This window comes from Meleagris gallopavo, chromosome 2 (assembly GCF_000146605.3).
Source record: "Meleagris gallopavo isolate NT-WF06-2002-E0010 breed Aviagen turkey brand Nicholas breeding stock chromosome 2, Turkey_5.1, whole genome shotgun sequence".
Lineage (NCBI taxonomy): Eukaryota > Metazoa > Chordata > Aves > Galliformes > Phasianidae > Meleagris > Meleagris gallopavo.
In genome coordinates, this window is record NC_015012.2 from 54,551,590 (window position 1) to 54,576,240 (window position 24,651).

Consider the following 24,651-nt stretch of genomic DNA (forward strand, 5'->3'; position numbering starts at 1 on the left):
GCGGGCCGGGCCGCGCCCTGAGCTCCGCATGGACGTCGCTTCGTGGGGAGCTCGTTGTCCCTCAGCATCCTGCTCTGCTGTCCCGTTGTTGCAGCTTTGCACACCTCCGACGGGAGCTGCTTCTCGGCTTCCGTTTGTCCAGCTCTAAACGAGTCTGCTGCATCTGGGCACCGGGCGCGGTACATTGTAAGATGCCGCTTTCTTACAAGTAACGGGGGTGATAACAGCAGCCCCGTTAGGGTCCAGTCCCGCATCCTCCACTGTTAACGAGAGTCATCGGTGCTGCCCCGCTCAGTGCTGCTCGGCACACAGAGGCCCGCAGTACAGCACATTGCAGCTGTAAGGCTGGGCCGGGACAACTGGGTCTGCTGCTCGGAGCAGGCGCTACTGATTTTGTGACCGAAATTGCACGTTTGGGGGAAATGGTGCAATTGCCCGTAGCTTCCCACGCAGGTACAACCTGAGCGGTGCGAGGTTATCCCTCCCTGCTGCTGCAGGAAGTGTCTTTCCGTGCTGATTTTTGTAAACATTTCGACTTGAACTGAGACAAATCCAACATCTTCCCCATTTGGATGCAAATTCGCTGAATAAATGCAAAGAATGTCCATTATTGCTCTCAAGAGAACAGTTAGGATGCCCAATTTTCTTCTGAAGGTTTTATGCGAGACCACATTTTTTCTTCACTGACTGAATAAAAGCTTTTTTTCCCCCCTTCCCACACACATTTAGTTTATAAACACATTTAGTTTATAAAAATACTTAAAGTTGCAAATAAAACATATTTTATCATGGTCAAAATGAAGAGGGAAATTACACCATCACTCCACGTTTGCAGATTGGTCTTCCCCAAGTCCGCATGTATGGAGCCCACTGAAATCAAGCAGATACATACATAGGCTCCACTGGTGCTGCTTCATTTTTAAAGTTTAACTAAAAATGAGCCATGACCCTCCTTTTTCATTTTCTTTTCTGAGTGTGTGTAGCCTGAGGCAATTAGGATGTAAGGGTTCTTTCTGGTAGACACCTGCCAAAGCCCCAAAGAACAAGAATCCCCCTTCTGCATGTGCTGTGTCCAGGGTATGTGCAGCAGCAGAGCTCTTGTGTTACCCCTCTGACTTCATTAATTAGTGATGTCTCTCAGCCTATTTATAGTAATTGCATCAACCAACAGAGTAATTGTAAGCAGTGCGACTGTGTGTTCTGGGGATCTTTTACTTACACAAATTATATAAGTAATTTAATAAAGGTAATTATATAAGCAGTAAATACGCATCGAGTTACCTGATTTCCTACACCTCTGCTGCAAACAAAAACCTCAACGTGGAGCTAAGAGCACGGTCAGAGCATTGTGTAAATCCCTGTTGAACATCAGCCCCAGGACGTGTTGTGTGCAGCCCCAGTGCGTCCCCACAGCAATCTGCTCCATGGGCCAGTGGGCTGAGCAGGGGACAGCCAAGCAGAGCAGGAGCTGTATGGGAGGAGAGCACTGAACACTCACATCGGGGATCCCCAGGTGGATAGGTGGTGGCTGCAATTCATTTCAGGCTTTGGGAAATCCCAGGAGCTGCCTCTAGCAGTGTGTTATTCCTAATTTTTCTACGTTTGCCACGTAACCTGCAAGTACTGTGGGATCAGTGTCATGCAGTGCATTCAATCACACACGTGTTTTTCTAACACAAGTGTTACAGATGTTCACCTTTTTTTCCCTCTGCTCCAAAGGCATCTTCAAGTGCCAGGAGCATTTTTATAATCACATCGGTCTGTGTTTTATGTTTACTTTCAGCATTTCTCTCAGCTTGTGCAGTGAAAAGCAGTAAGCAACTTTCACTTTTTTAGTTTCACTTTTAGACTGGAGTTACTGTAACGTTTCAACTGTAGTTTTAGTACTTTTATAATTGAAAATCAGATTTTGGGGAGGTGTTGGAAGAAAATTTTTAAAGAAGTATGTTTCCTTTTGATGTAAACTTCTTAACAGTTTCTCTTAAAAGAAATTAGGACAATTGATTAAAAAGGCTGGGGAGGAAGCAAGTAACTGCCTCTGGTTTAGCACAGGTTGCATCAAGCGCTGGGTCCCTCAGAGGTGTCTGTTCAGCCCACAGGTAAGAGTAAGGGATGTCACCTGGAGTGCTGTGTCCAAATACAGAGTTCTCAGTTGCAGGACAGAGATGGACAAGTTGGAATGCATCCAGAGAAGGGCCACAAAAATGACCCAAGGGATGGAAACATCTCCTATGAGGACAGGCTGAGATAGCTGAGGCTGTTCAGCATGGAGAAGAGAAGGCTCCAGGGAGATCTGAGAGCGGCCTTTCCGTATCCCAAGGGAGTCTATAAGAAAGGACAGACTCTTCAGCAGGGTCTGTTGTGAAAGGGCAAGGAGAAATGGTTTCAAACTAAAGGAGGGGAGATTGAGATTGGGTATAAGGAAGAAGTTTTTTACAGTAAGGGTAGTGAGGAACTGGAACATTTCCAGAGAAGTGGTGGATGTCCCGTCCCTGGAGACACTTAAGGTCAGGCTGGATGGGGCTCTGAGCAACCTCATCTATCTATAAAGTGTCCCTGTACATTGCAGTGGCATTGGACCAGTTGACACTTAAGAGTCTCTTCCAACTCAAATGATTTTCTGTCAATGGCCTAATTCTATTTATGGCCAACCATGAGCATCAGTGTTTCATTCCAGTAAGGTGCACTGGGAGCATGCACAATCTCAGCACCCCATGGTGGGAAGGGCACTGTCCCCAAAGTCAAGAGGTAGTGTCACCACCTCCATTTGAAGATGAGTGTTGTGAGCGCCTGCTCAGGGCCAAAATGCTGGTGAAGTGAGGGGCCAGCAGGAGGCGTGGTCCCTCTGCACCATCGAGTGGAAGCAATTGCCCAGTCTACATGGAGTGCAGGGACACGCTCCCAGTCCCACTTTGCAGCATGTGCACGTCTTCAGAGACAGGAGGAAGAACTCTTCTGACTACTGCTCCAGCAGTGGAGATGGCAGCACATGCCATTGGAGAGGCCCACTGTATTTCTGCATGAGCTTTGGAGTGTACCTGAGCACCCACACTGCGAATCTGTGGTGTTCTGGAACAATGTGAGTGCCAGGCAACAGTGATTAAGCTGTTAATTTCTTCATTCATTTTAAAGGGAAATTTGGCCTTAGCCTAGGTCAGGTAGCAATGAGAATCCAGTGATATGGTTAGAACAAATCAACAGAAATTTGGTATGAAAAAAATCATCAGCAGCATATGAGCTCTATTTCCTTTCTGGTATAATACCTACAGTTTCTGACAGCTGAGTCTTAGTTGAGTCTGTCAGTCTAAAAGAGAAGGGGAAACCAAGAGGGCTGCTGCCAGGAGAGACCTGTCAGATCAAGTAGTGTAGTATTAGAATGAAAGAAAGGGGCACAACTTGGTGAAACTGGGATCTGGAGTGAGGGAGCAAAGAGAAACCTTCCACGCTTCAGCAGAGGTTCTTTTTTTGTGGTAAACCCTCTTTGTTTGTGTACGGCTTGGAATGAGAGAAATGCCCCAGGCCTTTCAACTGCAAAAATAGAGCTCTATTTGAACGGAACATATGTTGTACAGAAGCTGTTACTCAATTTGTTCTGAAACAGCATAGTATAGTGGGTGCACAACGGGGCTTAGGGCCCAGCTCCTTGAGCAGCAGCAGCACTGCAAATGGAGCAGAGCAGGCTTGGTGCAGGGCAGCACCTCTCTGAAACCCAGCCACAGAACAATTTCAGTAGTTCATCCTTTGTAAAATGCAGTGCTAGCAATGGGAAGCACTTATGGCATGTAGAGCTCCATCTTCCTAACCTGTCACAGGTCACTTATATTCGAAGCAAGAATTAACAATGTGGTGGGATGCTGACATCATCCCTTACCTGGAGCAGTGCATCCCTTCCACCCACTCTTGCCACACAGCAGACAATGTGCTTTCTTGCCTTTACCTTCTTGCTAGCAACAAGTATTTCAAAGGCAATTGCAGTGTTTATTTATTTATTTAGAACACAGCGTGATAAAAGCATTAGACAAATTTGATTAATAATAGAGGGTAGGACTAATAAATGTAAACACAGGCAAATAAGTTTATTTTCTTAAGTGACTCATTTAAGTGTACTAATATGTCAAGAAATAGCAATATGCCTTTCAAAATGATAAAGTAAACCCTACTCACAAAAGAAGCGATTTGCTCTATGTACCTGGTTTACCTCGGAGGGTGTGGTTACTACATTGTGTGCCCGGCTGGCAAGGAGAGCGGCTTTGTTCTGTAGCTGCTTTCAAGTGTGTCCTCTGACTGAGCTGCACTTTTGCACTGCTTTAGCAGGGAATCCAGCCTGCTGCTTTCCTCCGGTTTTTGCTCTTGTAAATGCAGAGGGACTCCACTGATGGGTTTTCATGTACTGTAGGTTTACCCTGCTGTAACTGAAAGCAGAGTTCAACCTATAGGCCATAGTAGTGCCACACAGGGTAAACACATGCGGATGACTTCAGCCACTTGTGCCATGCAGAGCATGGCAGCGTAACAGAGACACCCTCTGCACCAGGTTATCCACTGTTAGTTCATTATCATCTTACAGTAATCCAACCTTTTACGTGCTTACATTCTTATATCGTTCTCAAATCTTATGAGTTCCATGAAGAGGAATCAGACCTTTCTTTCTGTTTTATTTTTCCTTCACACTTTCCATATCTCTGTGTAGTCCAATGTAGGCCGCATGGTAAAACTTTTCACTTCCCACCGTATTTGTTTTATACCTTCAGGCCCAATGTTACTCTTTTTTGTAGTAGTCAGTAGGAGGTGCCAAAAGATTATTGAGGAAAACAATCTTTTCAGGTCAAGACAAAATTAATCACCACCATTTTATATATTGCAGCCCTTGTTACACACTGATGTTTAAGAGCTGGTCAAATTAAGTTGGCAATAACCTTGTGTATCCAAATAATGCTGCGCTCCTTCCTGACTTTCTTGTGCCCCTACGCTCCTCCATCTCGTCCAGTTAAACTTCTTTCATGTCACAACATCAGCTTTGAAATAAGCTTATTGGATCCTAATTAGAAGACTAAGTGTTTGAAGAGGTGATTGCTGTTTTACACAACTTTGAAGCAATTGCTGTGTTGAGTATTTGTGTCCAACAGGCTTTGTGTATTTTGTTCAAAAGCACATTTGCAAAATGCTTTTTTACAGTAACTCTGCGAATTACTTGCAACATTGCATCTGCATTCATCCACTGGTTTTCCAGTGTTTTAAATGCTTTGGAGACCTACAGAAATATTTCAAGAGATGTACAGTAAATGTTCATTGACCACACTCAGAAACTTCTGGTGTGAGACTCAACCAAATAGGAAAAGGATAACCAGAAGTATTGAGAAGGCAGCACACTCAGCTTTTTGAACAGAGAGCACCTGAACAGAGGCTGGGCACTTGTTTTCCTTTAGGGATCTGAGCCTTGGTGGCTGATTTTGAAAAGGAGTTACTCCAGGGGACCAGTGACATCAGTGAATAGAAAAGCAGGCCTGCTGCAGGACTGCCTTGCTGCAAGTGTTAGTTTTTTTGTAACTCCCTTGCGCATAACTACAAAGAGAAATTGTGAAAATGAAAACAGTTTTAGAAGACAGGTGTCAAAATGGAATTTTCTGTGCTTTCCTTTACTTCTCCCTTCAGCGAAGGCTGGTGAGTTATATAGAAAACAATACTTGGAAGATTCTTTCATACATTTTCTTATTTAGATGCCCTAGTCTCTTGCTGTGCACCCTCTCACACATGTAAGAGAAGACATTGACTTTTGCAGTCATACTTCCAGTGCTTTCATTATGCTCATTACTAATGATTGCATTTTCTGGACACACTGGTGTTTGTAGCTCTATTGTTTAATGTTTTATTATGCTTGTGTTGTACTTCCCATATGTTTTCGGGGAGAATTCCCTTCTCTCTTTTACTTGTCTTGTTTCTGCTTGCTCTTTCTGTGTATGCCAATTAATAATGAAGGCTGTATGTGTGCTTCTCCTCCCTATGGCACAACGTGGTTTTCTCTAGCTCTCACTTTTTGTGAAAAGTAGGCCATCTACTGTTGCTTTCTAGTATGGATTACAGATCGCCCAGCACATGGCTGCATTACGCGTACAGCTCCGAAATTGTACTTTGGAATTGGAAAGCATTTTTTCCTATGTATATGCAATTACTTTTTTCCAGAGATTTTGTGGTGGGAAAGTGTCTATAGAAAACTGAAATATTTATTTATTTATTTAGTGGTAACTAATATATTTGGGTTATATTCTTCACTGGAGTTACAAGGAAGGAGATGACAAGCTAATGATTTAGATAAGCGTTAGTGACTGTTTTTGTCAGCTTTGCACAACTTTTTTGTTTAGCTGATTGTTTCTTGGTCGTGTTTTGTGTTTTTCTTTTCTTCTTTTTTTTTCCTTCTTTTTATTTATTTATTTATTTATTTTATTTTCAGTGTGGTTATGAACAGAAAAGTGACTTTAAAAGTTTACTCTTGCAAATACACATATGTATTCTCCATATGTCTTCTGACTCATATCTAGATAGTATATTGACGTATACAAGCTCTAGTGTTGTCAGCACCATCAAGTACAAAGAGCTGTGAAGAGGGAGCTGGACCATCGTGTGCCTCTTGTACCATAAGTTCACCAGTTGGTTTCTGATTTCTCGGTTATTTTTGGAGATGCTACAGAAACTCTGTCAAGAGTTCTGAACTTCTTGTCAGTGGTGAACTTGCTTTGGGAAAAATGGTTTGCACTTCAGTTTGATGGGAAAATGACTGCTAGATAATAGTCAGATACAGCCACACACAGTTTTTCTGATCCATATATTTGGGTTGAAGGAAGATTTTTCTTCCTTTCCTTCCTATAAAAACTGGTGGAGGGACTTGCCGTGCAACATTGTTAGTGGAAAAAATTTCCTTTACTTAGTCACCTATTAGTCTTAAATCTGTAATAAAATATTTACTACTTTGTTCATTAAGAATAAAGCATGAGTGTATTAACTTTATTATGCTGAGTTCATTGCTTTGTTTGTAATTATCATATATTATTTCTTAATGCCTTGCCTCTTTTTGTGTTTTCACATGGAACTTTCTCTAAAATTCTTTATCCCAGTTTCAGGAAATTGCAGTTTTCAGGGAAATTCCCTTTTCTCAGGGAGAAATACAAGTATGATGGTAGCTCTTCTGGAGAGTGGTTTGTTGTTTTTTTTTAATACACCTACTTTGCATAAGCAAAAATTATAGAACAATTCCACCTTCTTGAAAATCTGATTATTTTTAAATTGGCCATTAAAAGAGAGGCAGTCTTGCACTGGGTGCCATTTCCGTGCAAAAGAAAATGAGAAAGGAAGTAAGGAAAAGTACCTTTTGTAGCTCTGAAAATGCTACAGTGAAGTGGATCCTTAGAATTTGTGGTTAGAAATGGGGCAAGTAGAGGCAACTTGCTTGTCTTAACCAAGACAATTAGGGAACCAGCTGAATTGCTGAGAGGTGCATATGAATAAATAAAACATCTTTCCTAACTATCTGTAACTTGTCAGATGTTGCTTTAATTTGATGAGAAGGCCAATGTCTGTTTATACTCCTGCTCTCTGCCCAAATACAACTAGATAGGAGGACAACTCTTAGGTTAGGCCCTAGAAATACACTGTGGCAACACTTCAACTAGGTGCTGTTATGGATCTATGACAAATAACTTCTTGTCAGACATGTATGAACTGCATGATTATACTGTAATGTTTCAGGAATTAACCTCAGATGTCCTAAATCCCAGTGTAGTAGGCTAATGCACACACACACACCCTGGGTTAGGATAAGCGTGATTCTTAAAGAGTCCGGACAGAACCAAGAAACCTTTTGAATGCTCCTAATGTAAATGATGAAGCAGTCAACAACGACAATGTTTAAATGGGCTATCCCTAGCTTTCAGACTTGGCTGAATGAATGTCATGAGCATACTGCTCTGCTTAGAGCTGATGTTTCGGGACTCTTTAAACATGAGCACATTTCACAAGTTTCTTGATTGCACAGCTGTGGGGAATAAAAACATTCCACTGAATTCATTGACCTCAGATACCTGTAGGCTTTGCAATGTTGCTGTTACTGTTTAAATGTGCAATTGTAGGCACTCTTGACAAAACCTGTAGGATTTTGTGTAGAAACACTGTTATGTGGAGACAACTTTTCTTATGATTTTGCAGGAGGACTTTTACTCCTCATCTAAATTTCTATCCAAATCTAAATGGTTCAGAGACCACTGGATATCATAATATAGACTATGCAATGTCTATCTTTTATAAATAAATAGGTGGATGGATGGACTGACAGATGACAGTTTCTCAAGAGTCAGTCATTGAGAATGCAAGTGCTTCCCTATGGAGTCTGTTTTATTTAGCTGACATAACAGGAGCTGATTTGTACATAACTGTGCCAAGGAAGGATCATCTTGTCTACACATTTCTTCCAGTCTCTGCCTTTGCTTCAGGACATTGAGGGCTGGTGATAATGCATTGGAAACTAAATCTTGCCAAAAAAGCTTTGAAACCTTGCTCTATAAACCATAGTCCATTTTTTTTTTTTTAATAATAGTTCCTCTGGAATTCCCCTGTAAGAAAGCATACTCTTAACCTTTCCAGTGACATTTTAGTTGTACTTTGCAACCACACAGTTCCTAAGTATTTTGGCTAATACTGTAGCCCAACTGGCTATTTCTCTCCCTCCTGTGCACAAAGATTGACAACCACTCTTCTAGTCTTCCTCAGACAAAGCTGGCATTATCAGAAAATCACCCTTTTTGTACTGCTGTACTCATGTGTCAGTATTCAGAGGTTGTCTGGCTTTTTCATGTGTTCCAACCTTCTATGGAAATATGTTTTTTGTTTTGTTTTTTTTTTCCAGCAGTTTCTAAAAGCCTCAGGGCCTTCCTGTCTTCTGTTTTCAGTTTACTTTCCAGGTTATACGGATTACCCAAACCCTTAGAGGAATATGAATTTTGTTTGTATTTAGTAAATAACTCACTACTAAAAAGGCATGATGTTTTGTGACTTTGCACTCTATTGGGTTTTGGTCAGATAATTGTGTTTTATTTGTTTTGACTTTCCCAAAGAACAATGGACTGTAGATTTCCCTGACCCCGTGGTGGCCTTGCTTTCAGCCATGGGATAAATATATTTAGATTTTTGTTTTTGCAATGATACCCATTGTTATGAAAACTTTCTGTAGGACAATGTCACGCCTGATTTTGCAGGCCCAAATAGCCTTTTAGTGGAAATCTTGTGTTAGAAACTACTCATGAAACTTCATGTGATTTCATATTAGATAGGAAAGAAAGAGAACTGTTCTACTCTTACAAGGAAAGGAGCAACACCAGGAATTCTTATTCCTTTATAAGAAGCATCTTTAGGCTATTTGGTTGATGAAACACTACTCTTCTTGTAGAGAGTTGGAAAAGACCAAACACTCTGTATTCCTCTATTTTTTTATACAAATGAGATGATTGCAGAGAATGACCTCAGAGTTGCTACAGACAACAGTGAAACTCACAAAAGATTCATTTGTAGAATATACGTCTTCATCTGTTCTCATTTCACAGGAGAGCAGCATGAAACCCACCAGGCTTTTTGCAGGTAGAAGAAATTCTCCCTTAGTAAGTGTCTCCTGCTCTCTCTGAATTAGTAATGATGATGTTCAAAGAAACACTTTTGCACTTACTAACCTTAAGGAAACACTCAAACCTCCATGACCTCCTTTTATAATTAATAACGCATAGTATAGGAATACTTAAGACTTGAGCCTTCCTGAATTATCTTCTTGCCAGTACCAGAAGAATAATTACATAATTAAAAGTATTTGCCTAATGGAGAAATTTGAAAATAATTTTGAAAATTTGCAAATTGCAAGTTCTACCCAAGTCTACTTGAGATACTGTATCTTGGGGAAACACATTTATCTGCCTGATTGCTTTGGGAGAGTGGTTACCTGAATGCATTGCATTCCTCTGAGGATTTAGCCAGTTTGACCTTAGTCTATACACATGTTATGTTGCTTCATCCTGCAGGAGCTGCTACTGTGATGCTCAGATCTCTTGACTGTTTTTTTCTGACCTCATCAGGAAATGAGCTTTCATGCTCTGCATCACTGCTATCAGGGCATTGCTACCTCTCCAGCATTTTGTCTTTCTTGCTTGACATGTCAAGAGACTCACATTCTTCCAGTGCACCTTTTGAACTTCTGCATCAGTTGTATTGGCCTACATGTTGGCTAAATATTAGCCTGTGACGATATGCTACATCCCAGCAAATGAGATGCGCGTTATATCCTCTGTCAAATGCATTTTCAAGGCCAGTTCTTGCCACTGACGTATCAAAGATGATGCTTGTGAATTTTAGTTTGGATTGGTAATGAAGATTCTTGTATACTAGCCCTGACAATAGACTTTAGTTTTAAACCCTGATTAAAGCTCATATGCTTACCATAAATTAGGAAATCCACTTTCTGAGGTTCATCAGAGCTACCAACACAAGCACTAGAGCCTAAGAAGAATGGCCTGCATGCTCCTTCTTATTGCCTTTTGATCAACATACAACTGAAAAATGACCTTTCCTCTGGCATTTCCTACATCTTGCGTTCCTTGCACATCTATGACCAAAATCAGTCTTTAAGTACTGCCTACTGCTTTGATTACATATGGTTGCAATGCTTTTCTGTGGCCTGCCGTTAGCTGGGAATACTTCTGCAATGTCTATGCCTGACTTATTAGGGACATCTCTGTGAGGTTCTTCAGAGTGCCAGAGGTGTAGGACTAGAAAACCATTCATCAATCCTACTAAGGAATAATAATTACCAGATTCTTTTACATCTTGGCAAATACTTTACAGAGTTTCTCTTTGGCTACATTGCCAATTCTTGGAGTTTTTTCTGGGCATAAAGTCATAGTTAAATTTCCTGAGGTTTTTAAGGGTTTCATCTTGTTTTTTTCCTTCTTGATTAGGAGAACTATGATCAGCTAAAAAATGCTCTGCATTTCCTATTCAGTTGCAGTGTAGGGGATCTCTCCTTTACCTTTAACTGTCCTTAAGCTAAAACTTGGTAGCTACTTGTGAAAATTCCTTTTAGTCTGGCTATCTGTTAACTATGTCAGCATTTTAGTCCTTTGAAGTGCTAAGACTAGACTTAGTTTTTTTGTCTTTACAAAGTTAAATTTGTAGAAATTGTTTAACTTGAAATCACACTGGAAAACATATTAGTGAAAATAGTATAAAACATAATATAAATTTAATTAATTTTATTTAATGCAGCTCAAATTAATTTATCTTATTTGGGATAAAATCTATATGAATTGCACATGATTTGAGTAGATTTTACTGCATCAGTTTAACTGAAAATTGTGTTAAAAAACTACATATAAAAACTATATATAAAAACTATATATATGAAACTATATAATTTTTCATACAGATGAGCCTCATTGGTAGTAATAATTTAAATACATTTATATTTATATTTAAATGCTGAGTTATTACTGAGTTAGTAAAAGCTAAAAGCCAAACTAGCTGGGGAAAGTATAATATAAAGAGATAAAAAGTAGCTGACTTCAGTGTTCATTGATCAGTTTGTTCTTTCCTGTACTGGGGTTTCAGCATAAAAAACTACAATTTAAAAGGCTCTCTTTAACTTCAGTATGGTAGTTTCAGAGGTGGTAGGTGAGGATACATAAAAAAACATGGAGAGCAGGCAAAAGGTACAAGTGGTATAATAGCCACGTTGGTAGAAAAAATGTGCACGTGTGTGTATCTATAAGTATATACATTAGTTAAGACAAACAGAATTGAGACACAGATGCAATCCTGAATTTAGTTCTCAGTTCTTTAACAGGCCCCTTTCGTAATGTCATATGCCTGCTTCTGTTCATAGCAGCATCAAAAGGACTTCTCTAATAATCTAAATGAGGACAGGACAAAGCCCAGGACATGAAGCATGAAGATCAGCCCTGGACAGGATGATTTCAAGAGCAACAGCCAGAAGCAAAGCACACTGGTACAACTTCGTCAGGTGCTCAAGGTTTTCTTGGAATTGCTGATGTCATCGTGAGGCTGAGTTTCAGTGCTAAGGACTGCATGCTACCACGGGCCTGCTGTGTGACCCAAAGCACATCATTTAGCTTAACTGTGTCCAGCTTTCGGATTGTTACAAGCGGTAATATTTCCACTCCTTAGAGGATGTTACAAAAATTAGTCCATTAATGTTCATGAGAGTCACTAAGACGATTGTGATACAAATCAAATGGAAAGTTACTGAAGCAAAAAGCTCTCAGAGAGATCTTTCTTTTAGAACAGTTTCTCCTACTCCACTTCCTTCTCTCCACACAGTGGGGGTCGGCAGGCTCAGACACAGCTGTATTGACTTTTCTCATCTCTACAGATTTTTATTAAGTAGCAGTGAGGCAACTTTCTAAAAGGGGAGCCTTTTTTATAGCCCTCTACATCTTCAGCCTGAGAAAGTTCAGCTTGGGTTTTTGTATCAGATATTTAGGTCTGTTTCTTCCTGGAACACAATGAAACATGGAGGATAATGGTATCAGTGTCACCCATGCAAGTGAGATTCGATTAAAAAAGGTGGACCTTTTTTTTCATCTGAATTATTCTAAAGTCTTTTCTTCTGTCACACTTAATCACCACAAATGCCTAGATTACTTGTGAGGAAAACTTTCTTGTTGATTTTTAATATTCTTGTCTTTCTGTTGAGGCTTGAGAGATCTCAAAATACAGGGAGGGTTGCTAACAGGGGGAACATTTGATATATAAAAGCAGAAAGAAAACAAAGTGAGCAGAAATTTGAATGAAGTTTATGTTCTTTTAAAACAGCAGAGATAAACATACCATGCCATATTTGTTTTTTATTCTCACAAAACATGTTGTACAGCAACACTCAGAGCCTCTGTTGTGAATGACAGCAGTTGTAATGTTAATATGAGACTTTATCTGAGACCTACTGAAGTCAGTTGAAGACTTCCATTGATTGCAGTGGATACTAGATCAGGCCCTTTCAGAACACATTCTGGTCAACTCTTGTCCAACCGTTATTTCATAGAGGAGAAATGAGTTTTATCTCCTTTGTGCACTCCAGGCTTCTATCAGCAGAATGCCATCCAAGCAGGGGATCCAAGCACAGAAACCCACACTGCTCCCCTGGTGAAGTGCATGAGGTGGGACAGCCTTCAGGGAGCATCAACATGATACATGAAAGAGAAAGGGAGAGCAGAAAGAGAGAGTGAGGGAAAATAAATCACAGAGAATGACTGGAAAGTGAAGAGGTAGAAAACAGCTCTTAAGTTTTTCTAAAAGAAAAATAGCCCAGTCATGTTAAGACTTGAGCAGATGGGAAAGTACAGCTTCACAGCTTTAAAATTTCATATTGTCATACAGCTGTAACACAAAAGAGAGGCTGAAAAAAGTGAAAAATGTCCCAGCAAGTTTTGGAACAGGAAGGAGGGCATGCCAAATCATTAGTGATGTTCAGTCTTTACAGGTGTGCTTTCTTCCTCACTTTGGTGGGAAATCCCCACATTTAATCTCACAAAAAGCAGCAGAGTGATTGTAAGCAACCTCCTACCTGGTATCCTTCTGCTTTTCAAGCCGCAGTGAGGAAGCAGGAGTTAAGAGCCTGCAGGTTACGGCAGGTGGATGCAGTCACCCAGCCTCACGAAGAACCAGTGGCAGAGGGACGGAGGCTGCTTCAGTTTTACTTCATTCATATCTTCACTTTTTAAAGCTCTTAAATTAGCACTAGTTTGATGTCTGTATTGTGTTTGACATTAGAAGAATAATAACATCTAGTACTGTCAGGCTGACATCATGTAGCAGAAACATTCCAATATTTAGTGTGTCAATACAGTTGTTTTGATGTTTCCATGTAAACCTTTTATACAGTAAATCTCAATATTTTGATTACTTGCTCCAAACTTGGAAATGTAATTTATTCTTACTAGGTGTGCTTCATGTCTTGTTTTTTCTTACCTATTTGTTCCCATTGTAATTCTACAGCTGCAAAACCAAGATCAGCTCAGTCCTGTGTACTTGCTCTGTAGTCTCAAAGTATTTTTTCTCCTTCTGTAGAAATTCAGATGCCAGGACTCTTGACATAAAAAGAACCTTAGATAACTGGAAAAATACAGGGCCACAGCATACTCCATACAACTTTTGTGAGATTGTACCTTTTCCCCGCTTCTCCATTTATTTATTTATTTTTTTGGTTTGTTTAGCAGAAAGAATGAAAGATGAATAATTCGATAAAATCTGGTGGTAATTATGCCAACGTACCACAAGAAAATCTATACTTCACAATATTTGGTAGTATCTGACATACACATTGCTACTCCTGCATGTGCAATGAAAACATAAAACATATTCCTCCAGCTCCGTAGTTAGAAAATGTGAATTCTCAAAGAGCTTTTTTCCAAATACTGAGTAAAAAAAATCCACGCATTTTAATTTATTTTTCATTGTTATTGTTTTTCACCATTTTTCACCAAATAAATCACTTCAGATGAAGCGTTTGATGATAATGATCAAAACAACAAGCTAGAAAATGCCTTGAGAAAGAAAAAAAATCTATTAATTACTTTTTATTAATTTACATCTCTTTAGATTTTTACTGTGATTAAAGATATAGCTATAGATCTTTCAGTATGGGCCTGATCCAAGGCTTGTGAAAGATAATAGGTGATATCACATTTCTAATAAAACTAATTGGCAAGGCTTCTCCATCAGGAACAGCAAGATTTTGAGCCTTATATTTTAAGATTGAAATTCCAGTTCATGCAAGTACAGCTTGTTAAAAATAATGAACGGAAAGTTGGGTGGAAATCTTGAAGTACTTGTTCAATTAAATAAAATTGTTTTCATGTGAATATATTAAGTTTTGAAAAAATTTTGCAAGAAGTTATCAAAATAGTTTCTCATTTCAGTAGTCATATTCTATATATTGATTGTATGAAATACACAGAGCTTTCAGTAGTACTATTTTAGCTTTTTCTATCATAACATAAGCCAAAATCTTAAGGTCTAAAGTGATTATATTGACTTACCAAAATAAGCACTTACATCATGTTCTAATCTGAAAAAAAATCTAGTATTGAACATTTCCTCCTCCCATTGGGAGGAAACAAAATGTTGGCATCTCACTAACTTGCACATTGGCATACTACTCTCTTTAGTCCTACATCTTGCTAGTTAATAAGTTGTCTTATTGAATCCATTGGAAATTCCACCATTGTGTGAAATAGGATGATAGCTATGAATCTTACCTTCTTTTACTTTCAAATAGATACACACCTTCCTTAGCTGTTCTTTTTACCTTTCTGTCTCCTCTCCATTTGCATCTCCACAGAAATCTTGTCTTTCATAGGGTTATGGCCATTTCATATTTGATAGACCTTGTGCCACACGGTGACCATAGTGTCTGGCTCCCAGCAAGTTCTATCTCATTGCATTGCCTTTTGGGGTGTCATCTCTCTGTGATGAAAAATGTCCCTGTTGTGTTAACGTAAGCTGATTCTGACTAGCGGGAGGAAGGACAAAAGAGGAAGGATGCTTGTGTGGTTGTGGTGTTAGCCAGAGCCTCTGGGGATGAAGGTGTATTTCCTTCTTCTGCCACAAATGGCTGTAATAACCTGGGGCCATTACTTAAAATGCTGTACAAGCCCCTAAAATGGAACATAGGCAGCAGAAACACCTCAAAGCCCCTGCTTCAGATGGTGATGGCTTGAAATTCACTCATCCCTCTCCACCCATCATTCCCTGGCCAGGGACACATTCCTACTTGGCCAGCTTGCCTGCTACAGGACCACCAGGCTGAGTCCCATGCAAGGCCTGCTTGCTGCTGTTCCACAGGGCTGGATGTGGTACTCCCATGGCTGTGAAACTGATCCAGCCCTGAGCTGGCCAGTGACGGCCGCTATATGACTCTCATGCACTGCTTTCTCTGGCAGTGCAATTTGAAATGAAAGCTGTAAATGATGGAGGGTGAGGAGTACCTTCCTGAAGTCCACATAGCTCAGCACATAGGTCTCTGGTTTCTGGGGACTGAACAGGAGGTATATTTCTTGACTTCAGCACTTGTCACCCAACCATCCCATAAGAGGATGTGTCCCCCATATCAATCAGTCCGTGCAGTGAATCTATTCCCTCTGAGCTGCTCTACTTGGCAATGTAGATACGGTGGTATGGGAATTGGATGCTCAGCTATAATCCTTTGTGTACCTAGCTTTCAAGTGCTCTTTAACTCAGCTCTCCACTAAGAAGTGAGGATGACAGAACTTTTCTGTTTTCTAGCATTTAGTTACTGGATTTCATCTTATGGTGTTATCTCACTGGAGTAAAGATTTGATGAAAATAAGATCTTTTGTCTCCTACAAAGATAAACTTTAGGGCAAATTCTGTGCTTAGTTAAATGCATAAAGTTACCAAGATCTTAGAGTTCTCTTTCTCTGCTTTGCAAAAGGAGACAGAAAACCCGTTGATTTGTCCCAGATTTCCTTCAGTTAAAGGAAGATAAATACTGTCCTTTTCTTATGCAACAAGATGTCTGAAGAAAGATGGGATCTCCATATTTTGGTTTTGGTGTTTTATGGACTTCTGCTGCTTTTTAAGTGATTTATTCTCTACACCTCCCTTTTCACAGGTGTATTTAACTGATGCACATTTGACCTCCTTTCTCACTCTCTTTGCTACTATCAGGTGGTTAGTCCAACTTCTCCAAAACTGTATTTCTGTCTACACCATTAAAATCTTTTATTTTCATACCCTGAATCTCTTTGTGATCACTTTAAAAAAATACAGCTTTTCTTTTGTTGAGAAAAGGGATATATTTCAACCCGTGTTAATTAATCTTTGATAAAATTTCGAGAAGGCAAGAGAATTGGAGTTTTTAAGCCCTTGTAGCCAGTCAGGGGGAGCTAGGGATTTTGATAGAGCTGTAAATTCAAAAATAGTTCAAGGTGTTTTGAGTATTTAAATTGTTTGAAATGAGTCTCTGTCAGAGCTGAAAACTGAGGTGGAAGTCTGGCATCAGAGTACCTAAATGGCTGGTATCCAAGTGACAGTGATTTGTCAGATACTGTTTCGGTGCATGAAAACTCAAAGGAAGCTAGTTACGCTTCCCAGATACCAGTAAGAATGATTATAGTTGGTTCCTTGGACATTTGTTGACTAAGACAGATTGAAGATTATACTTCCCTTGGTTTCAGGACTGTAGCATAGATCATGAATAAATTAGATTCAAAACAGCCTTTTTTTTTTTTTTGTCTATTCCTTTTTAGAGAAGATGAGGTCTGTATACTAAGTAACTAGGCAGGTGCATAGCAAAGCAATATATAGTTTCAATATGAAAGTGATTATCTCTCTTCAACAGCACCCTATAATACAAGCTTCATCTGGAAGTACACAACAATCTGGAATATATCGTGATTGTCACTTCCACAGACTTTGGAGTCATACAAGCCTATCATGCCCTTCAGTAAATTTTGGATCAGGCTTTGGTTTCCTTTTCTGAACTGAGGACTGGCTCAGTCAAAATCCTTGACCTCATCACCTGGGGAAATCTTTTCTGAAAAGTCCCCCACATTTTGGGTTCTTCTTTTTTTTTAGACAGCCTAATTTAGACACCTGCTGGTAAGTGTTTAAAGCCAGACAACCGTAAACAGAGGCATGCAAAGTCAGTGAATACTTTTGAGACCTTTCAGCCTTAACTCTGTATGGCTGATTAATTTCTGGTATGATTTGGGAGGCCCAGATGAGTTACATCAGGGCTAAATTGTGAAATACATGTTAATATTCAGAACTGTTTAATTTTTTTCCAGAAAAGCTGATCAAGGATTTCAGACTGTAAGGGCTAAAGGTAAGCTTTCAAATGTACTTATCTATCTGCCTATGAGATGTGGCCTGCTGGGACAAGGTTCTGTGTTGACTTGAAGTGAACAAGACGCGTATTTGTTAGCTTTCATAACTTGAGGCACTTAAGACTGAACTGAGTCGGTCACTTCCAACTAGTATTAGCAACAAGGAGTCCTGAACTGAGACTTAGATCAAAATTACTAGGATTGATATGATGAGGAGAAAGCATATTTGGTGGTTATCTTTTCAGTGCTAAGCTTGTCACTGTCACATGGAATTAAAAGCAAAATCAAGAAACAAAACATTGAAAACAGAAATCCACAAGATAAAGAATCTGACTCATGAAAGGGATGCCCTTACTTTCCCTACTGGTAAAAATGAATCACTTCTGTGTTTGAGCTAAGTGAAGAAAAAAAAAAGAAAAAAAGAGAAGAAAAAAAAAGTTCAACTCTAAATACTGCTTTCTTTTTCCTCCCTTTTACCCTGTCCTTGCACCTACAAGCTGTGGTTGCTATGAAAAATATATTACACTAGCTGAAATGATAGGTACAGAGGCAGAGTCACCATGAAACTCACCAGCTAACGTGGATGTTAATCTAGCTTCCCTTATTTTGTTCAGTCATCCATGCTTTGGGTGGGATAATATGAGACCAATTTTTATGATTCAGTTCATCTGTCTATAAATTTAAAGCCAGTATCTCACTGTTTGGGAATGTTTTGTACACAGCTAAGATGTAGGAGTGTTTTGCCTGAGCAGGCTTTTGAGACTTTGATGCAGAAACTTTATGCTTGCCATTTAACTTATTGTGTTTGATCAATCTTTATGGTACCTTGGTGCCTGTGAATAAGCCTAGCCTTTCTCTGTGCAGTCTGTAATAGTGAAATAAAGAACTAAGATAATTTGATTGTGCTGTTAACAAAAAAGTATGTGTATGATTCAGTGCATAATGGAGATCCTGCTCCTGATCTTGACTTCATTGGATGTTGTCTATGATATAAAGGCCTAAGAATGGGCTATGTGCTAATGTTTTGTAAAACAAAAAACAAAAAAATACTATTGACTAGAAGATATTTTTTTTTTTCAGTAAAAGATCACATATAATCCAGAAATATATATTTTTCTTTTTTTAAAAGATCACAGTAAAACCAAAAAACACCCCAAATAAAACAGCACCAAAAATTCATTGACATAATGTACGGGCTGACACATTAATACTTGAACAGTTGGGACCAGACCATGACCTCTTATAAATCTGGCTAACTTATTTTTCCCAAGCAGGGCTATAGACAGGTTTCCCTCTCTGAGCATCCTGCTTCTAAACTACTAGAGTGCATATGAGTGATGGAAGTGCAGCAACCTCCCCAAAACACTATCGCCACTGCTGTAAAAACAAATGTAATTATCAGGTTATTGTCCAACCTGTACTTGAAATATATCCTTGAATCACCCTGCCAGTGAAATGACTAAAGTCTTCCAGAATATGTCCAGAAGACTTCATCACTCACCTTCATACCAGCATATTGTCACTTGTATGTAGTGAAGTGGCCTTTGAGTCAGATACATAGCATTTGCTTTTTTCATAATACAATATGCCTCATCAAAGCTCTCCAGCACAGGCAGTACCCTTCAATTCTCAGGATTTGCAAGAGGATTGAAATGCAGAGTACATCTACCATTGCTACGGATGTGACTAGGATACTTCTGGGGGCCCCGTCTGAAATCTTCCCAGCAAAGAGTAAACTAAATTTTGCTTTCTGTCTCATTCAGTTTCTGATCTTCCACATTGCCCAGATAGTTCCTCCTTTCGTGTTGTGGCATCCTGCTTCTGTGTAGCTTTGGATGGGTTTCATCTCTAATTTCCGTTTGCTAATTTTTCACCATTCTTCCCATTTAAAAAGATTAATGTGAACTGTAATCCTTTTCACCAAAGTGCTCGTGGCTGCCCACAAGATTTTTTTTCAAGTAGGATTTCTATTGTGTCTAAATGATTATGGAAATATTAAATACAACTAGATTTGTGAGAATCCTGGCAGAATATACTTGAGGTTTTTTGTTTGTTTGTTTTGTTTGTTTGTTTGTTTGTTTCTTGGGGAATCACTGACAACTAGGTTTGAAAATGATTTTTTTCAGCCTACCTGATTGTGACTATATCTAGATTCTGCTTCTGTACAAAAACACCACTTAGACAATGATGAAACTACTGTGGTGGACATACAGCATATCTTCTCTTTCACCTTTATGTGTTAAACCTGGAAGCTATCAAAGAAATAAGTTACTTTGGTTTCATACTCCCTTGCTGCCTTTTTTTTAATCACACCTTCAAGGCACTTGACATGGATTTTTTAGTAATTTGTTCAGGATTTTTAGTGACTGATTAGTTTATAATGCTTGGCATCTTCACATCTTCTCTCCCTCTTTAAAAAGTATACACCTTTCTTCATTTTCTGGATCTTCCTTTGTCCTCTCCAGGTTCTCAAAGATTCATATCTAGGAAAGTATCTTTGTAAGTTTCAAAATCAGCTAGCCTGGCTACTTCCAAATTTTTCTCATTTCTTTCTAAAAAAATTTTCATCTAGCTCTGCCAGCTAGAACATAAATCACTTATGTAAATCTTCTTCAGAAAGTAGAAACTCACTTCTTCTGTGCTCTGCCCAGTACTTTTCTATCTTTGTTAATATGTTTCCCTTTAAATAGCTTGACTGCAATTTATCTATTTATCTCATGTGTGTGAAAGCATGTTTGCTTTTGTCTTACATAGAGAATAATCACTTTCCTCTCTTTCTAATACACTAATAATAGTCTTTTTTTTTTTTTTTTGCATTTTATGCTTTATGATAATTTAAATCCGCTTTTCATCCAAGGTTTTCTGATTAACATGCTTGGAAATAATATTTGTTAAATAACATACCTCTCAAGACTACTTGCTACAACTGTGGAAATCCTAATCAGAGGGCCAGGAAATAAAAGTTTAAGTACTACTTATCTTGCAGAATAAAGTTTCAAAATCAATGAGAATTAAAGTGAATAAGAAACAGATTACAATCACTCTTCGGAAAGAAGGTGACCTCTTCATCTGAATCACAGTTGAGAAACAGTAACTATATATTTTGTGGCATTATGAACTAACTCAAAGATACTGCAGGAATACTATTTTTTGCCTTTCTCATCTAATATAAGAAAATTCTAGAAAAAAAAAATAGTGACCTTACTAGGAAAATTGTGTTAAGTTATGGTATGTAGATATATTTTTAATACTATTATTTAGCTATAGAACATCTTATTGTAGATTCAGGATGGGAAAACCATGGCAATATTGAGATGGGTTTTTCTAATCATATAGCTGACCTGAAAAGTTTGAAAAATACTGTATGTACTTTACCAATAGCTTCTGTGAATACTTGTCCCTTAAATGATCATGCACCTCTCTCCCATCTTTAGAAGCCTGTTTTTTTTTCTGAAGAGGCTGTGTTTTCTTTAAAAAGCTGCTGTGATATACCTTTGAGCATGTTTTATTTGCTGTTTTGACTGGCTTGACTTTTCACTTCAACAATGCAGCTGAATTATAAGTCTTGCATTGATTTTAATTCATTCTTTTGATAACACTAATAAAAAAGAATTCATTCTTATCAGGGGTAAGAATCAAGGAGGATTAAGAAGTTAAAGCAAGTGGAACAGAATAGGGTGTGAATCAGGTTTCCAGATGGGAAATGAAAAGATGAGGAGTATGGAGAAACTCATGAACTAGAGGAGGAGGTAAAATTTGGAGCAGAATGTTACTGTGAAAGTTCAGGCCTTGTGGGCTATTGGACTTGCCTTCAAATATCTGAGAGTTTTCTTAGGAGCACTATGACAATAGGCACCAGAGTTCTGATGAATTCCAATACTAATTACAACAGAGGAGGGTAGCTAACTTTGCTAGTGAACTGCATTAAGTTGGGAGCAGGTCACACATGGCTGCTATGGTGAGATCCTGCAAAATGAGTCTGCGTGGGGATTTGAATTGATTGGATTAAAAAGAAAAGGCAGAGGAGGTTCAGATGCAGACTGCCCATGACTGAGTTCCATGCCCATTCCCACCCATTCCACAAAGCAATGGTGGGATATCTGTAGGAGAAGTTGCTTCAGCTCACACCTGTCATCATAACCTCCTTCAGGATCCTCCCAACTATTCTCTGGGAATATGTACTGAGGCTTCTTACTCTTGTCCACACGCAGATTATTTTAAGTCACCTGAAGGAGCAGAAAAATTGGATGCTATGGATGAGTATTAGAAAAGGCAGGGAGCAGATGGGTCATGAAATACTGAACACAGCTGCAGCCATGTTACTTTAAAATAAAGAGACTGAGTTATTAATGTGTTACTATTCACAAGAGAATTTCCAAACAATGAGGGGTACTTGGTGCATTGTTTTTAATGAAGTCAGTGAGGGCTGGGCACCTTATTCTCGGCTGTATCTCCCTTCTAAATTACCAATTAGGGTTGAGAGGAAATAAAAGTAGGAAAGAGACAGCTTATGAAGTGTTGTAGAAACAACTGGAAATGAGGGAGGAAATAAGGGAAACAACAAAATTTAGCCACATCTCGGTCTTAAGGGAGTAGTGCATTGATGGATTGGCAATCAGCAATGGGAAGTATGTGAGGCAGGAAAATACACCTGCTTAATCTGTGGAGAGAAGTATATATCTGTCTATATATATATATATATATATATGTATATTTTAACAAAAGATAATTTCATGTCATCGCAGGTTTATGTGTTAATCATTGTTGCTTCGTTAGAGCATTTGCAGTATGGCTGGTCAATTTGTATATATATATAGATATGCTCTGGAATCCAAGAAGCTTTTCTCTGACTTTTGGTGCTCTGTTTTAAATAGAACTATGGCTGTTACTATAACACAGTTTTATCATGTGCACTACTTAAGTCTGCCAAAATAAATAGGGATGTAAAGGAAAGAGAGGGACAGTGACTGACAGAGTAATGTTCAAGCTGTCAGACTCCTTATAAACAAATTAGCTGATCCTAATCTAGTTGACATTGGGAAACTGTCCAGGATTTTTTTAATATGACTTTTTATTGGAACTGAGACAACTGCTTCATTGGCTCTCATTACATCCTTCCTCATTAGAGTGCTTGGTATGGCTAGCTTAATCCTTGTCTTATCCTTCCTGCATGTATATCAATGCAAAGGGTTGGGGAAGGGGATAAGGAAAACCTCTTTTTTGAAGACAACCTGGAGAAGAAACCTTCAATAGGCTGCTATTGATGTGAGGATGCTGAAGCATGGCTAGAAGGATAAGGCAGAGCTGAGCCATTCCACCATACCACACCAGGAAGGACTTTGTTGTGATCATTCTCAAATGAGGCCTTTCCTTTTCCAGCTACTTGAAATAATTATATGCTTGTAATTTTTCCTCCTTGAACCCCCCTTTTGGAATTGAGCCCCTGACAACAAATGCAAAGATGTGAAAGACTTCTGTTGTTGAGTTATGCAGGTGAGCTGTGCCAGTTTTCAGCTCTCATGGGAAATCTTTTGCTGCAAATATGATGTGCTTAAATGCTGTGCTTGGGAGAGCTCTTCAGAAGTCTGTTCTTCAAGTTCTGTTCCAGTTCCAGCAGGCTGGTCCACCAGCTCAGCTTTCTGCTTGAAGAATGAACAATTTGTTACTTCAAATACCTTTGGATTATAGATTAAAAGTGAGGTTTGGCTAAGTATCAGTGGATGGTTGCTGGATACTGGGGAACTAAAAGGCCACAACCAGAGGGAAGAGAAGGAATTTCACATCTTCTGTGCAGAAACAAAGACAGAGGAAAAGAAAACCCTTGAAAGGGGAAAATTAAGAGTTACAGCAACCACATATTAGAGCTAATTGCCCGGACACTTTACAAAATTTTATTTCAGTAAGGGGGGAACTTAATTTGCTCTTGGCAACAGGGTAGAATGCTTAATTCAACTTAACAAAAATACATTTTTTGAAAGAGGAAACAAGACTGACAGAATTTTGGCATGTCAACAAAAGGCACAAATACAAAAAGAAAAGGATTAGTGAAAATGAAGATCAAGAAAAGATCAAAAATATATTGGCTGGAGTCCAGGAAACATTTGTTACATTTTATAAGCAATGCTATTCTTCCCAAGTGTGTAGAACAGAGGAACTAGCTGATCTTTACCTAAAGCGATATTGGCCTCCCTGCGTGCTAATGAACAGATGTCCCCATAAGAATCAGAAAAGCGTTGATCAACATACTGTAACTGAAATGGTGTAAACTGCCAGGTCCATGTGCACTAAAAACAACTTGAAAATTCAGTAGAGACTTGCACAGCTATACAGATTTCTATATAAACATTAATGCCTAATACAGAATGACACAATAAAGTGGTTTTACACTTAGTAAAATCTTTTCTTGCCTTCTATTTCTTACAACACAAGGACCTGAACCACGCTAAAAAATTATCAAGCAGTAGGCTTAAGAGAGGGAGAATATTTTTTTCCAGTGATGACCAAGTGCAATGGGATAGTAAGAATGCCAGAGTATGGATAAATTAAATGAGATCAAGCAAATCAGTATAGAACATCTCCATCAGGAGGTTACAGTTTTCACCAAAATTTCTTATAGCTGAATGCTAATAAATGCAAACATCATTCAGTACTTGGCTTTGTTGCTTTAGTGTTTTTGCTCATGGCTGATGCGTGTGTCAAATACTGAGCTAGATCAGTGTTAGGTCTGATCCAATATCAATATTCGTACAGTCTTACAGCC

The 24,651-nt window shown here is 38.9% G+C and overlaps 1 protein-coding gene across 1 annotated transcript in view; it reads left to right on the plus strand.

The window, feature by feature from the left end:
- Positions 1-797: 797 nt before the first annotated feature.
- The window catches only part of HBS1L (HBS1 like translational GTPase), a 105,624-nt gene continuing 81,770 nt past the window's right edge, over positions 798-24,651 (plus strand). The window contains exon 1 of the mRNA XM_010707323.2: positions 798-858. Within this exon, the coding sequence (XP_010705625.1) occupies positions 798-858 (61 nt within the window). The remainder of the gene's footprint in view (positions 859-24,651) is intronic.